The sequence below is a fragment of the Castor canadensis genome, chromosome 16 (assembly GCF_047511655.1).
Source record: "Castor canadensis chromosome 16, mCasCan1.hap1v2, whole genome shotgun sequence".
NCBI classification, from domain to species: Eukaryota; Metazoa; Chordata; class Mammalia; order Rodentia; family Castoridae; genus Castor; species Castor canadensis.
In genome coordinates this window covers 59,552,788-59,567,708 of record NC_133401.1, presented here as the reverse complement: position 1 = coordinate 59,567,708, position 14,921 = coordinate 59,552,788, and the positions used below count along the sequence as shown (strand labels likewise).

The 14,921-nt window shown below is 44.7% G+C and overlaps 1 protein-coding gene across 5 annotated transcripts in view; it reads right to left on the bottom strand.

The window, feature by feature from the left end:
• Fat2 (FAT atypical cadherin 2) overlaps window positions 1–14,921 on the bottom strand; it is a 75,161-nt gene that overhangs the window by 27,277 nt on the left and 32,963 nt on the right. For all 5 annotated transcript variants that reach the window (XM_074057158.1, XM_074057160.1, XM_074057159.1 and 2 more), the window contains exons 7-12: window positions 14,168–14,307; window positions 13,281–13,562; window positions 12,128–12,338; window positions 5,889–9,947; window positions 4,243–4,439; window positions 2,085–2,238 (exon numbers count right to left, since the gene is read on the bottom strand). In XM_074057158.1, the coding sequence (XP_073913259.1) occupies window positions 2,085–2,238; window positions 4,243–4,439; window positions 5,889–9,947; window positions 12,128–12,338; window positions 13,281–13,562; window positions 14,168–14,307 (5,043 nt within the window). The remainder of the gene's footprint in view (window positions 1–2,084; window positions 2,239–4,242; window positions 4,440–5,888; window positions 9,948–12,127; window positions 12,339–13,280; window positions 13,563–14,167; window positions 14,308–14,921) is intronic.

Genomic DNA, 14,921 nt, shown 5'->3' with positions numbered 1-14,921 from the left:
ATATATATTTAAATTTATTACATTTAAATATATTGTGTAACATATATACATGGAAGTACCACAAGGAAACTGTGTAGCTATCTTAAACAAGCAAAAATGTCTTTTTTTCTTCTACAAAATCAGAGAACAGGGGGGTGGAACAGGTCCTGCCTGTGGGGGGCTAGTACCGGTAGGAGAGGGGAGGAGGTGGTGAAATGGTGAAGAAGGGTGAATATTGTGCAAATACTGTGTACACATGTATGTAAATGGAAAAATGATATCTGTTGAAACTATTCCAGGAATGGGGACGGGAAGGATGAAGGAGAATGATAGGAGTGAATTCAAGCATGATATATTTGATATATTGTAAGAACTTTTGTAAATGCCACAATGTACCCCACCCAACACAATAAAAATATTGTATATAACTATATTACATGTATTAAATAGTATATAAATAAACATATTCTATATTTATCATATACTCTACATACATTCATATATATATATATATATATATATATATATATAATAGAATGATTAACCCAGAGATAAAAATATATAAATAAGGATGTTCTCCGTAGCCTTGTTTCTAATAGCAATATATTGAAATCATCCTAGATGTTTTTAATAGGGGTTAGTTGATGTGTTATGGCTTGGCTGTACACTAAAGTACTGGACAACAGAAATGAACTGTGATAGAGCCTTATGTCCTAGTCTTGGTACTATCTGCAAGACATTGCTAATTGAAGAAAAGCAAGTTAGAAATGATTATTCTACTTTCATGGAACAATTACAGAGAGATTTTAGGGTGCGTGGAGAAGCAGTGGGATCGAATGACCCCAAGACCTCTTTGGTGGAGGTCTCCCTGTGCAGACTTTCTAGCTTGTGCGTCGGACGCACCTACATTGTTTGAATTTGATACAATGAGCATTTATCATTTCCATTTTCTAAAGAATCACCCAGTTTATTTCCCTTTCAAGTTCTCACTGACGATCCTGCAGCTGAACAGACAGTAGCAGAGGGAGATAAGGTGAACTGCCTGAGTCGCTCAGCAGGCAGTGCTGGGGTCAGGAAGAACGACGTGACCTCTGTCAACCCAGAAGCCTTCCTGGGACAATGCTCTCTCTCACTGGCCACCTCCCTGCTCAGGAATCTCCAAGTCATCCCCTTATGAATTCAAGCCAAGTGTCAGCAGCAGGGCCTTGTGACCTGGGTTTGCCTTGCTCCCTACAGCAGCAGGACAGGAGTCCCACCTTGTGGTGGTGGAGGGTGGTGGTGGGGAAAGATTGTTCCCTACTGGGTTTCCCCACCAGACCCTCAGAGCCCAGCCTCTAATTGCTAGTCAAGGCATCTCCTGTAGGGCTTTCTGCTTTGTCCCTTTGCTAGTAATAATGACAATGGAAATCATACCCACTCAGTTCTTAAGCCCAAGCAGGGATAGGCTCCCATATTCTTTATTGCCTGCAATCCTTACAAAAGTCCTAGGAGATTTTAGCCCCAGTTTGCAACATAGATTGACTTGAGGTTTCATACTTGGTCTTGACATTCATTGGCCTAAATCCTCTACTAATGGCTCTGAAGATGACATTTGGCTCTGAGGACCTCATGCCTTCTCTCTACTCTCTGCGTACCAGTGTGTGGACCTCTGCCAGGTTCTTGATCTTCATACTCTTTTCCCAAACAGGGTCCTGAATGCATTCTCCTTCTTCCTTGACTGCCCTTCCCTCACGTCCCTGTCCTTCCTTACCCTCTGGCTAACTCCTCAAGTCTCATAAAATGGCATTTCTGCAGAAAAGTTTTACTTGACCCCATCCCCAAGCCTAAGTCAAGTTCTCCTATCAAACACCCCCCTGAGCACCGGGCATTTCGCCTTCATTCAGTACATTGTGTGACAGCGATTGTCTTTCTTATTCAGTTATAAAGACCTGGATCTTCTTGTCTTATCACTCTATTGATTTTGTCCCCAGCATCTAGTGCCAATGTGTGTTTGTTCAATATATGTTTGCTGATGGAGGGACAGATGGGTTAGTGAATTCCTGCACCGGGCACTTGGTATTCAGCAGGTAAGTTATTGGCTTGATCCTGCCGCTCAGTAGACTCACCTGTATGAGGATCCAGCTTGAATTCACGCGCCCCAGGGCCATGCAGAGAGTACATGAGCTGAGCATTCGTCTCAGTGTCCAAGTCTGTGGCAGAAACTTTCAAAATGAAGTGTCCTGGAGACACATCTTCACGGACCTTGCCAGTATAGAGAAGCTGGATGGAAAGACAAAGAAGAGAGGTTTGTGGGAGCTACACTTAGATCCAGAGAGAGGAAGGCTGGCAGAGAGGGAGGCAGAAGCAGAGATGAAAAGAGTTGAAATAGACAGAGGCAGAGAAAAGCAGAGGGAGGGAGGAATGGCAACAGAGGGAAGGAGATTAAGAGAGAACACGTTAGGAAAGTGGAGATTAGAAACCAGAGGGGGATGGCCGGAGAACAAGTCAGGCAGACTTGTCAGAACAAGACAGAATGTATGAGAAGTTCCACCATCCAAGAGCCCACCCTAGAGCTAGCAGGACCATTGCATTCTCCTCCGCAAGGGCCCTTTGACACTGTCAGGTGGTGAGATGGGCATTACAGCAGGTGTTCTAGAAAGTGTCAAGAAAAGCCACTCTGGGCCCCACTTCTACCTTGGTGGTGAGGCCAGGCTGCCAGGCTGTCAGGCTGCCACATTCCCAGGACAGATCCCTGGCCTTTGAGTCAAGTGTCAATCCCAGTGGCCCTGTCACCAGCCCCCTCCTCTCCTCCCACTGCAGGTACCATCATGGCAAGCTGGGACTGTACACAGGGGAAAGGCTGGAGTCCCAGAGAACTCAGTTGTCCTTCAGTGGCTGGCTCTGGGTCAGATGTCTAAGCACCCTAGTTTCCTCCAGTGCAGGGCGTAAGTGAGCACACACCCCATGCGTAATACGCTGGGTGGATGCCTCATGCCTGAGTAGGCTGTGTAGATGGTTCTTTCCCCGCCTCTTGTGATGCTGTCCCTACGAAGGCCAGGGCGAGTCTGTTCTCCACATAGGGAGGAGGGATGTTGTAAGAATGGCTGAGGGGAAACAGGAAGAAGATAGCTACCTTTCTCTCCAAGGAAGCTGCCCTTCTGAGACCACCCAATGTGTGCTCAGCTGGGATCCTAAAGACTTATTTTGCTTGCATACTGATAACACAGGCTCTCCTTCTACTGTGCTTTTATGTGACTGGAGTGTAAAAGAACAGAGGAGAAAAAGGTGACAGGATATATGATTTATGTGTGTTGCAAGGTGTATGTCTTTATGTATGTGCAAATAAATTGAAGTATGGATATATGCAAAAGCATATGTAAGTATGTGTGAATTATACATGCAAATTCACAAATGTGACAGGTGTGTATGTTTATACCTTCATATATAAATATGTATGTCTGTATAGGTGTTTGCCTGTACATACAGAGTTGAAGATGATGCTCTGTGTAGAGGTATATTTCTAAGTATGCATTTATGTATTATATAATGAATGACTACATTTCAGGTACATATGAATTATGCTAATTCTTGGCAGTTTAACTTTATCTGCAAACTTTGAAATAATGCAAATCCCACGAAAGTTAAAAATTACTGAGTTTAAAAATATAATTAAAGGCATAGCTCTAAGAAAATGACTGTTGATCTATGTCTTCTAAAATCCACATTTCCTCTCCTGCTAAACACATACACACACATCTAAATGTCCCACTCATCATTTGTTCCCATGGGAAATTAGGTCCTTGGAAAGTGTCCCTTCATAAGTGCAAAGTCCTGCCTGTGCATCTGTGGGTGTGTATAACTGGAGGGGAGCACCTGCACCGGGCAGTATTGCCCAAGTGGATTGTGGATACTCAAATATGGGCATAAGGGGAGAGGTGTCTGGGCAGGTCCCCAGATGTATTTGACAATCGTGAACCATGTCAACCACGCAGCAGTGTAGGAGGTTTGCCAGTGGGCATGGCAGAGTGTGTATAGAAGATGTATGTTACTTTACTTCTGAATATTTTTTGCAGAGAAGTGAGCTTTTGTATGGCGTGTAGGGAGACAGATGTGGACCATGTTTCCTGAACAGCTCGGTATATCTCTAAGGGGAACAAGGGATTTCCCAGAATGGTCCCTTCCCCCCAGACTGGTGGAGAGAGCAAGGACAGGTGAACTCAATTATGGCCAGCCTCAGCGATGCACCCTGGGTCTGCTTCCCACCCCACTCCTCACCAGGCTCACCTGTGAGCACCGTGGGCTGTTATCATTGATGTCCAGGACAAAGACCTCCACAGGGACAGAAGCCTGGAACTTGCCGTCAGATGCCGTAACTCTGAGCAAGTACTTGGCCACGTGCTCTCGGTCCAGGGTCTTCCTTGAGGAGATCCTCCATTCATCGCCAACTTGGTTGATGGCAAACTGGCCCAGGGGGTCTCCCTCTAAAAAGATGGGGGTAGGTGTCAGAAGCTGAGCAACAGGAACGAACCCAGCTTTGTGTCCTAGGCGGCTGCTCACCTGATACTTCTTTCAGGATTGCTGAGAAAAGCAAAATTTTCTTCCCTTAACTAGAAACCTCCAGGCCTATACTGAGTCAGTTTTGTGACGTTATGAAGCCTCTTCTGACTTTAAAGTCCTTCTGTAAGGTGACATTATCACTGGGAGAAGCACCACTTCAAAACACGTGCCTGACAGGAGCGAGGCTTCTACTTTTTGTAGCCTGGAAGCAAATATCTATTCTACACAAGAAATGTTTAGTATGTAGTGTTGAGCAGTAATGGCAGGGTGAGAAGTAACCAACAACATTAAACTCTGAGGTTTTACTACACAACTAATTCCACAGACTAAGCAGAGGCTGACAGGAGTACTGGGTGAGCTCCATTGGCACCAGTCAATGGCAAGGATGTGGGAAGATGGATTCTCACCCAGAGATTCTAAGCTTCCAGAGTTCCATGATTTGGCTGTTCAAGAGTTGACTACATATTGATTCTTCTCTTCTCTTACTCTGAGGTTTAAAGACTTTCTTATTTTTGAGTGCCTAATATCACATGATGATACGATTCTCTTTTCCTAAGACTATATTTCAAACAGCTCTGATCCAGTCTGTCTCCAGGAGTGTGTGGTTCTTGTTTAGAACTTCAGACTCATTCACTTTCCCCTGCACAACTGAACTAGCAGCTGGAGCCATGTTCATGGGAATAGGAGGGTAGGGTGCCAGGGTTGGGGAGAAAAGGACACTCTGAATGAAGAAACGCTCTCATGGTCACTGTTTGGCTGGTTTAGCCTGTGGATAGGGTGTGGGGAAGCAGATTGTAGGGTATATCTTTAACCCCACCCCTGACATGAACTCAGAGTAGTTGAGATTCTATCTAGGCCTTGGTTTCCCCACATGGGAAATGAGGGGCTGGGCTGAAATCATGAAGAAATGTGGTTCCTCCAACACTTGGGTCCTGTGGTTGACTCAGGATTTGTATCATATCTATCTCTGCAACTTGCACTGGGAAGGACACAATTCTATGAAGACAGCTGCCAGAATTTGCATGGGTCACACAATTGTTGGGGTCTCCATCTTCCGTGAGATAGCTGACAACAGCTAGAGCATGTTTTTCTATTTCATCCACCTCCCCTAAAACAAGATCTCCTCTTTGCAAAGTACTTTCTAATTTCTGGGGGGCTCTCAGAGCTTTCCCCAGATGGGTCTTTCCAGCATTTCTGTGAGGTGAGTGAGAAAAAGCACACCAAGACTCTGATTGGAGCAACTGAGTCCTAAGGACATAAGTGATTTGCTAAAAAGTTTCAGAACCAGAACTTAAACCCATGTCTTAGAACACCTCTGACTGCACTTTTTATAATGCATCTCACTGCCTCCAACCCATGACAGGTGTTCTTACCTGTGATGTAGCAGGTGACCTGTCTATTCTGCTCAGAGATGTCAGCATCCAAGGTCTTCAGGGTGGCCACAAGTTCACCAGGCTCACTGTTCTCAACCACAGAGCCTCTGTAGTCTTCAGAAGTAAATCGAGGAGCATTGTCATTTTCATCTGTAATGGAGACCTCGACCAGGGCCTGGGAAGATAGCTGGACGGTCTGTCCATGGTCGTAGGCCACCACATAAAAACGATAGGTCTGGCGGGTCTCACAGTCAAGTTCCTGAAGTGTGGTGATCCAGCCGTTCTCACTGTCAATGGCAAAGAGCTCGTGGGCATTGCTACCAGGCTCCACTAACAGCCTGTAGCTCACCTGCCCATCACTCCCAGTGTCCTGGTCATTGGCAGTCACTTGGATGACTGTGGTCCCCCCTGGCATATTCTCAGTGAGGAAAGCCTTGTATGGATCAGCCTCAAATATCGGCCTATTGTCATTGACATCTACAACTTGGACATTGACAGAGACCAAGGACACCAAGTCAGTATCCTCATGGGGGCAATGCGCCATCAGATCAATCTGGTACCATTTGGTGGACTCGTGGTCCAAGGCTTTCCTCACCTTTAGAACCCCTGTGTCTTGGTCTAAGGAGAAGACACCATCCTTGTTGCTATCTGGTGTGGTGCCCTGCACTAGGCTGTAGATGATTGGGTCTTGAGCTGCCACTGCTTTAACGAATCCAATTTCAGACCCTTCTGGAAGGTCTTCAGGTGCAGAGAAAGAATACAGAGGTTCAGAAAATTTGGGCAAGGATACTTCATTAGGAACAACCTGAAGTCGTACAGGTACCAGAGAGTCCCAGTGAGGAGGGCGGCCATCCTGGGCTTTGATTCTGAAGTCAACAGCCCTGTTCTCCAGTCCCACCAGGCTCTCTTTCACCTTGACCACACCGGTGGTTGGGTTGATGTCAATGATCTCTCCAGCCAAGTCCTCCATTGGGTCCACTGAGTAGGTGACATCTGCATTCTGACCTTCATCTGCATCGTAAGCCAGCACCTGGATGACTGGGGAGTCTTTACTGACGTTTGATGGGATGGACAGGGTGTACCCAGTGGCTTTGAACTGTGGAGGGTTGTCATTTTCATCAGTGAGGATGATCTTTACGGTACAGAAGGCCACCTTCCCCCCTCCATCACGAGCCATGACCTTAATAGCAATGACTCTTTCAGTTGAATTTTCCCGATCAAGTTTCTGCAGAGTGGTGATCTGGCCACTGGGGTTTATGTAGAACTTTTCACCTGCTAGTTTATTGATGATAGTATAATCTACAGTGCCAAAGGGACCACTGTCTTTGTCTATGGCCAGCAACTCAATCACCTTTGTTCCCACCTTTGCATTTTCAGCTAATTCTGCCTCATACACATTCTGCTGGAATTCCGGGCTATACTTATTGGCATTTGTAGTGCTTATATACACAGGCACACTTGCTTGGAAGACCCCATCAGAAGCACCTACCCTCAAATTGTAAGAAGGGTCCAGTTGCTTTTTGCAAAGGTTGAACATAGAGATGATCCCTGATGAGCTGTTAATGGAGAAATGCCTGTCCTGATTGCCAGAAAGAATCAGGTACTCCAGATGGGAAGTGTCCCTGAGGTCAGGGTCAAGAGCTTGAACTTTAAGTACCAGGTGTCCACAAGTTGCTAGCTCACTGACATTAGCTTCATAGCGAGGCTGTCGGAACTCTGGGGGGTTGTCGTTGATGTCAGACACATTGACAATCACAAGGGTTTCACCAGTGAGTGGGGGATCTCCTCTATCCATGACCCTGACCTTCACGTGAAAGTGTTGCTGGGCTTCATAATCCAGCTCTTGAACTGTGAACATCTCCCCCGTGCTCCCATTGATCTGAAAGAATTTGGAAACACCCGAGCCATCCTCCATGATGTGGTAGGAGACATCCCGGTTCTGCCCTGAGTCTTGGTCAGAAGCCAACAGTTGGATCACAGGGGTCTGAGCAGGCAAACCTTCTGAGACGGAGGCGGTGTACACCAACTGGGAAAAAGTAGGAGGGTTATCATTGACGTCCTCCACTAGGACTTCCACTGTGGCTTCAGAAAATGAGCCCAGAGCCGTGTCTGTGGCTCTGACTGTGAACACATGTTTACTCTTAGCCTCATAGTCCAAAGGTCCTGTCACTGTGAGAACACCTGTCTTAAAGTCAGTGGTGAACAGTGTCAAGGGCTCTTCCTCCACAATGTTGTAGATAAGCCTAAGCCCCTCGGGGCTCCGGGCCTGTGTGTGCAGAATTGGTGTATACAGTGTGATATTTTCAGGTACTCTCACTTTGTAGTAAGGACTCTGAAACAGCGGGTTGGATTTATTTCTCACAGTGACAAGTACCTCTTCCTCAGTCTGTAGGGACGGGCTTCCTCTATCCCGAGCAATTACTTTGAGGCGATATTTATTTAAAGCTTGATAATCAAAGGGCTTCTTGAGTGATATGTCCCCAACATAGGGGTCAATTCGAAAATACGTGTAATCTTCTGCAAATGCAAATGTGACTGTCCCATTGGCCCCCAAGTCCTCATCAGTGGCAGATACCTGAAACAGGACATCCCCTGGCTCTGTGCCATCTTGGATGATGGTATAATAGGGTAGATGCTTAAACTCAGGGGGATTGTCATTGACATCCTCAACAGAGACCCTGACCAGAGCCTGAGCTACCCTCTGAGGCATCCGATTGTCCCTCACTTCCACTGCCACCTCGTAAATGTCCTGCAGCTCCCGGTCAAATGCCACTCCTCTTGTTTGCAACACCCCTGCTGACTTGACCATTTGAAACAAATCTGTGCCATTCAGAAGAAAGTAGGAAAGGGTGTCATTCAAATGGTTTCCCTGGACACCGAGAATCACTAGGGCCTTTCTGTCCTTCACATTCTCTTCCACTCTTGCTCTGTACACATCTTGATCAAACCGTAAACTTTTGTCTTGAACTTGGGTCAAAGAAATTTTGACCAGTGCAGTGTCTTGATACAAACCATCAGAAGCCCTAATGGTGAGCTTCCGAGAGAGTCCCAGGAGAGCAGGATTCAGCACGGATATGCGACCAGTGATGGGATGAATGGCAACGGCTTCATCAGCATTTCCAGTTTTGATGCTGTAGCTGACTTCTGAATCATCATCACTGGCCTGCACCACTAAGAGCTCCATACCTGGGTGGGTAGGTCCCACTACTGCTACTTCATAGATCTGTTCTGAGAACCTGGGAGGAGAGTCATTCACGTCTCTGACACTGACGATGACCTTGGCAGGCCTGGGTGCAAATAAGATGGGGCTCCCTTGGTCATGGACATAGACGTTGAATTGGAAAGAGGGCATGCTCTCATAGTCCATCTCTGATACAATGGTCAGGGTTCCCATGCTGGGATCAATTTTGAAAAACTTTAAGGCCTCTGGCTCTAAAATTTTATAGACCAACAAGGCATTAGCTTCTTTGTCACGGTCTGAAGCATGGATCACAAACGGGTTGTTGTCTTCACCCATGACCATACTGTGCAATGGTGCCGATTCACTAATTTGGCCCACAAAGGTTGGCTTTGAGAACATGGGAGCATTGTCATTGTCATCAATTATGTGAACAAGTACCTCAACATCGGTAAATGCACCTGCCATATTCCTGCCTCGGATTTTCAGCTGGTAAGATGAGATTTTCTCGTGGTCTAAGTTCTTCTGGGTGGAAATGAGCCCAGAATATGAGTTCATAGAGAACACGCCATCCTTGTTTCCCTCTCTTAACTCATAGGTAACTTCAGAGGGGCTTGTTGTGGAGATGAGAAGGATTGGGGAGCCGAGAGAGATTGATTCTGGGATCTCTACAAAGTACTCAGGTTTTGAAAAAATTGGGGCACTGCTATCTGAGGGGTAGACATGAATGATCACTGTAGCCAGGTCATGCCTCTGAGGGGAGCCTTGATCTTCTGCCTCTACAGCCAATGTATGCTGCACATGATTTGCTCGATTAAATTTCTGGGCTACCGTGATGATGCCTAGGAGGGAATTGATGTTGAAGAAACCCTCGCTGTTGCCTGGAAGAGAAGACAAGACACACTGGAGTTTCCCACATCCCTGGGAGGCATCAAGTAGACTGTTGTACAGAACTAGGACGGGTTATCATACAAATCAGCATCCCGCATCCCCTGGACTGAGTCTGATGTAGTGTGTGGGATACATACACACTTTACACAATTCCTAACATGGTACACATGGTGGTGCACACATTCATTCATGGCAGCTTCAAAAAGTCTCTGAGACACGACTTCAGTTGCAAAACCAAAGTTATAAAAAGAAAGTTTATAGGAAAAGCATACTCCACCCTGAATCTCAGTGGTGCATTTTGTAGGGAAAGCTTCAGTTACATGGCAAGGCATTTTAAGCCATCCTTTATATGCCTGTTAATGCTTGGGTTATACACTTAATAGATGAAACTGTAAATATGGAGTCATAAGCTGTCAAATGGATACAAACTTTAAAAGCCACTATTCCCTTTGTGGTCTCTGGGGAGAAGGTCCCCTTGCCAGATGTAAGGAGTGTATGACAAGGAGTTGGGTGGGGAAGGACTGGCTAGAACACCCAGGTCTTCAGACTTCGCTATCAAGGCTTCCACTACCCCTGTGTTTCCTAAGCTTCAGAGTTCTCGCATTGTCTTGATAATTTTTTTCAATATCCAGTCACTGTTTATCCTATCATGCACTCATGAAATATCTTATCTTATAATGTTATTTAATGGGTATTTCCTTTGAATCGGTTCACTCTTAAAATTTGATATTTTTATTTTGGTGGTACTATGGTTTGAACTCAGGGCTTTGTGCTTGCTAGGCAGTGCTCTACCACTTGGGCCATGCCCCTAAGCCATTTTGCTTTAGTTGTTTTCCTGATATTGTCTCATGTTTTTGCCTGGGCTGGCTTCTGACCGCAATCCTTCTACCTATGTCTTTCAGGGGCTGGGAGTACAGGGATAAGCTCCACTCTTCACATTTCTTATTCCCTTTATCACAAAAGTGCATATTTTATGGTTTCACTTGCGAGGCAAAGAGCTGAGCTGTTTGAATATAATTATTCTGATTTCTTATGTTATACTGCTGAGAGAACAAAATCAGGGCACAAAATTGTAGAAATCTCAATAAAACAAACAGCTAGGGAAAGATGACAGGGAAATTCACAAAATTATTACTCTCTACTTATAGAGGTAACTCATGCTCATTTTTGAACACAGAAGGGTAATTTTAAAACTAATCTTATTTGTAAAAAAAAACCTATTATTTCCATCAGTAGTGCTGTCGATAAGATGAAATGAGAGAAAAGATGTGATTACACTTCATCAAAAAATAAACAATTCATTATAATTTATATTATTCTTTTTCAGAGATAAATAGACTTCTGTCATATAGCAACTACATCTTCTAAAAGGAAAATGTAAAAAAAGAAAAAGCTCTGATTTCTTGAGGATGCAATAAATGAACATTATGCTCGGAGGGTAGAGAGCAGTTCAGGTTCATCTCTGTCCCTCCATAACATCGAGCTCTGTGAAACAGTAACTGTTATTAAAGATAATTACTATGAAACGCCATTAATTGCACATTATCAACATTACAAATTATCCCAAATAATTCATTGGATACTGGATATTATCACTTTTGTCACATTAACTACTTATAATTAATGCTTACCAATGATAGTATTAACCCCTGGCATTTGTATAATATTTTACAGTTTACAATATATATTAACATACATTTTATCTGTGTATCTTTACAACAACTTTCTAGATGAAGAAAACCATGTAATAGATGTTAAGTCATTATATGGCCTTAGCAGAAAATAAAAGTTACTCTTAAAACTATACCATACATTATGCCATACACCTACTATTCCTAATAAAGTGTTTATATATCCTTTCTAATGTGCATGCAAGAAGTTGTTACTAAGAACATGCTTGGGCCCACTAACATCGTCTACATACATACATTATTGGTGGCTTGTAACACACGGTATTCAAATTCTCCCATAACTTGAGCCATCCCTTCACCTCCCCTTCATTATTGCTGTTACCATCTTTGGAAGTGCATTAACTCAGGTCATTAGATGGAATGCTGTAGAACTGTCATTTGCCAAAGCTTGGTAAGCTTGGTACTTCTTAGTCTGCAAAGTCACACCTCCAGTGCCTCCCTTCCTTTCCATCCTCTGGACCCATGGCCAGGTCTCTCACCTTTCAGGAAGGAGTAGTGGACCTCAGCGTTGACTCCCCGGTCAGCATCCACAGCTCGGACCTGCAGCAGCTCTGTGCCAGGGGCTGTGGTGTCAGGAACACTTGCCTCATACTGGAGCTGGGTGAAGCGGGGTGAGTGAAGGTTTCCATCCTCCACGTGAATGGTCACCCACACGAAGTTCCTCTTAACGGGCATCTCTTGGTCTCGGACCTTTGGGCCCAAGGGGTAACAGGGTGAGCAGCGAAGAGAATGAGAGGAAGTAGGGTCAGATTAAACGCAAAGAAATAGAATGCCAGACAAAGTGTACCTTATTTCTGTGTATTCTTTTAAATCTTGCTCCAATCTATGCTCTTTCTATAAATAAATATGTCAATCGTTGATCCTTAGGTTTGGCTGCTTTAATGGACAATTCCACTTAGGAGAAAGGCAGAAATAGGCAGAGAAGCAGTATTTTCCAGGTTAGGTCTCAGAGAATATTAGTTCTTCAAGATGTTGCACGGGAAAAGAAAATACTATGGCTGAGTAAATTGGGGAGCACTACAGACACACTAATGTGCCCAGAGGAGGATAAATTGGCATAGAAGAACCCTAAGCCAGGAGACCAGACTGCTTCTAGTTTCATCATAAAGAAATGTATGACAGTAAGCAACTCTGTCTTCCTCTGTGGGCCTCAGGTTAAGGTAAGAGAAATGGGGTGGGGCCGGGACTCGGACAAGTGAAGTATGTACAGTGCAAAATTTAGGGAGGCTGTCATTCTTGAGGTCATAAAAACAGAGGTACATGACCAGAGAGTGAGTCCTCCTTAAATTTTATTTCCTACAGACCTGCTTGTCTGATCCTAGACCTTGCTCTGGGTGGGAGTGTCTCTGGGTCCCCTCTAGCTCTGACACTGGATCAAGTCATACTGTACTTATAAAGTCATGGGGTAGGGAAGTGAGTCAGGGAAAGTCAAGGTTGACAGGAATCTCCTTGCCATCCTGTCTCTATCATCACTCGGGCCAGCTGTGAAGCATCACAGGTCTGTCCCCAAGGTTATCAGTATGGACACTGATACACCTGGCTCATGAGGGAACAGGAACCTTCATCCTGCTCCCAGCATGCCCCCCACCCCTGCATGTAGGCATGTCCTCACCCTGTTTCCAATCTGCTCACCATAATGGTCAACGTGTGCTGGGAAGGCCCCGAGCCCAGGTCCAGTTTCCCTACAGTCACCAGGACACCACTGCTAGGATCCAGCTGGAAGAGGTTGGCACTTCCCGGGTCTTGGCTGCCCTGTATGGTGTAAATGAGGCCCTTGCCTTTGTCTTGATCCGTGGCCTGGACTCTGAGGAGCTCGACCCCAGGCAGTGTGTCCTGGGGGACTCTGACCTCATAATGAGCTTCCAGAAACTGAGGTCGGTGATGGTTAACATTGGAAATCATGAAGATGTGGACCTAGGGAGGTTAGTGAGAGGGGTGGACTGTTAGCTAATAGAGGTAGACATGTCTGTATGGACCTCCATGGTACCATCTGTTCTAGCACAGTGCCTGGCAACCAGCAACCACTCTATTCATTAAATGCTTGTTGAATGAATGATAGATAGGATTTCAAAATCAGAAGGCTTTCAGATACTGTACTATAACGTGGTTTCAAAAATGAAAATTTTAACAGGTAATTTTTTCAAATGAAGTGTGTAAAATCCCAATGTCTGAAATAAAGCCATTATAATTTCAGCCAGAGTAGAAACTGAGAGCTCCGTTACCTGACCATCATTCTTCATACCCCTAGTAGCCCCTATGGCATACTATCTTTAATTAAAACTGCTCATTTGGACAAATCCCCTCATCGTAAAGAGATCCACGGTGAAACAAAACTTCTCCGAAGACCAGAGAAGTAGACTTTGTATTAGGTAAGACCAGAGCTCAGAACTTTGATTCCAAGTTCAGCATTCTTTGAGGTAGACGCGTCCATAGAAAGCCTTTGGTAGCCTCCTCCCAACCAAGAAGGCCCCCCATCTCCTCTCAACTCAGGAGTTTAGTTGCCAAGTAAGGCCTGTCACCTGGGTAGCAATGGTGTGGAAGCCATCCGTCACCTCCACCGTCAAGTTGTAGCTCGACCTTCTTCTTGTATCAAGAGGCCTTGCAATAATTATGCTTCCAGTGGTCTTCTCAATGTCAAAATCCATGTCCCTATCTCCACCTGGAGTGGCAGTGGAGAAAGAGCACATCCAACCTTAAGCAGCAAACTGGACATGGTCATCAGATTTAGGGCATTGCTAGACAGAACCTTGACTGACCTTGGCTGGCAGGACTGGGGCCATTCAAAGAAGAATCTGAGTCAGAGATTCTAAGACTGTTCAGAAACTGTATATAACTGAATGACAGGCTGGAGTGTATGCCCTTGAAAGTCCAAAAAGCTGTCATTTCTCCTATCAAATTATTATCAAGACCCAAATGATGACATAAAAAAAAGGAAAATCTATAAAGACTAAAGAGTCCTTAGGAGGACCAAATTTTGCCATAGAATTTATTCTGCCTCTGGGATTGAGACATGCAGGAGCAAGGGAGCCCTACTCCATGGTTTCTACCTGTGACAGTCCTATGCCCAGACACAGGAAACAATCAAAATAACTCTGTCAATAAAAGGAAATCAATTTAGAAAAAAAAAAGAATCTAAAATATAGAATAGCATGGAGCTATTTAAACACCTACAAAACAGAATTCTATTTAGTGACATGGAACTATGTTCACAATATATTATATTTAAAATATTATAAAACAATATTTTAATACAACTCTCTGTGTGTACATAAA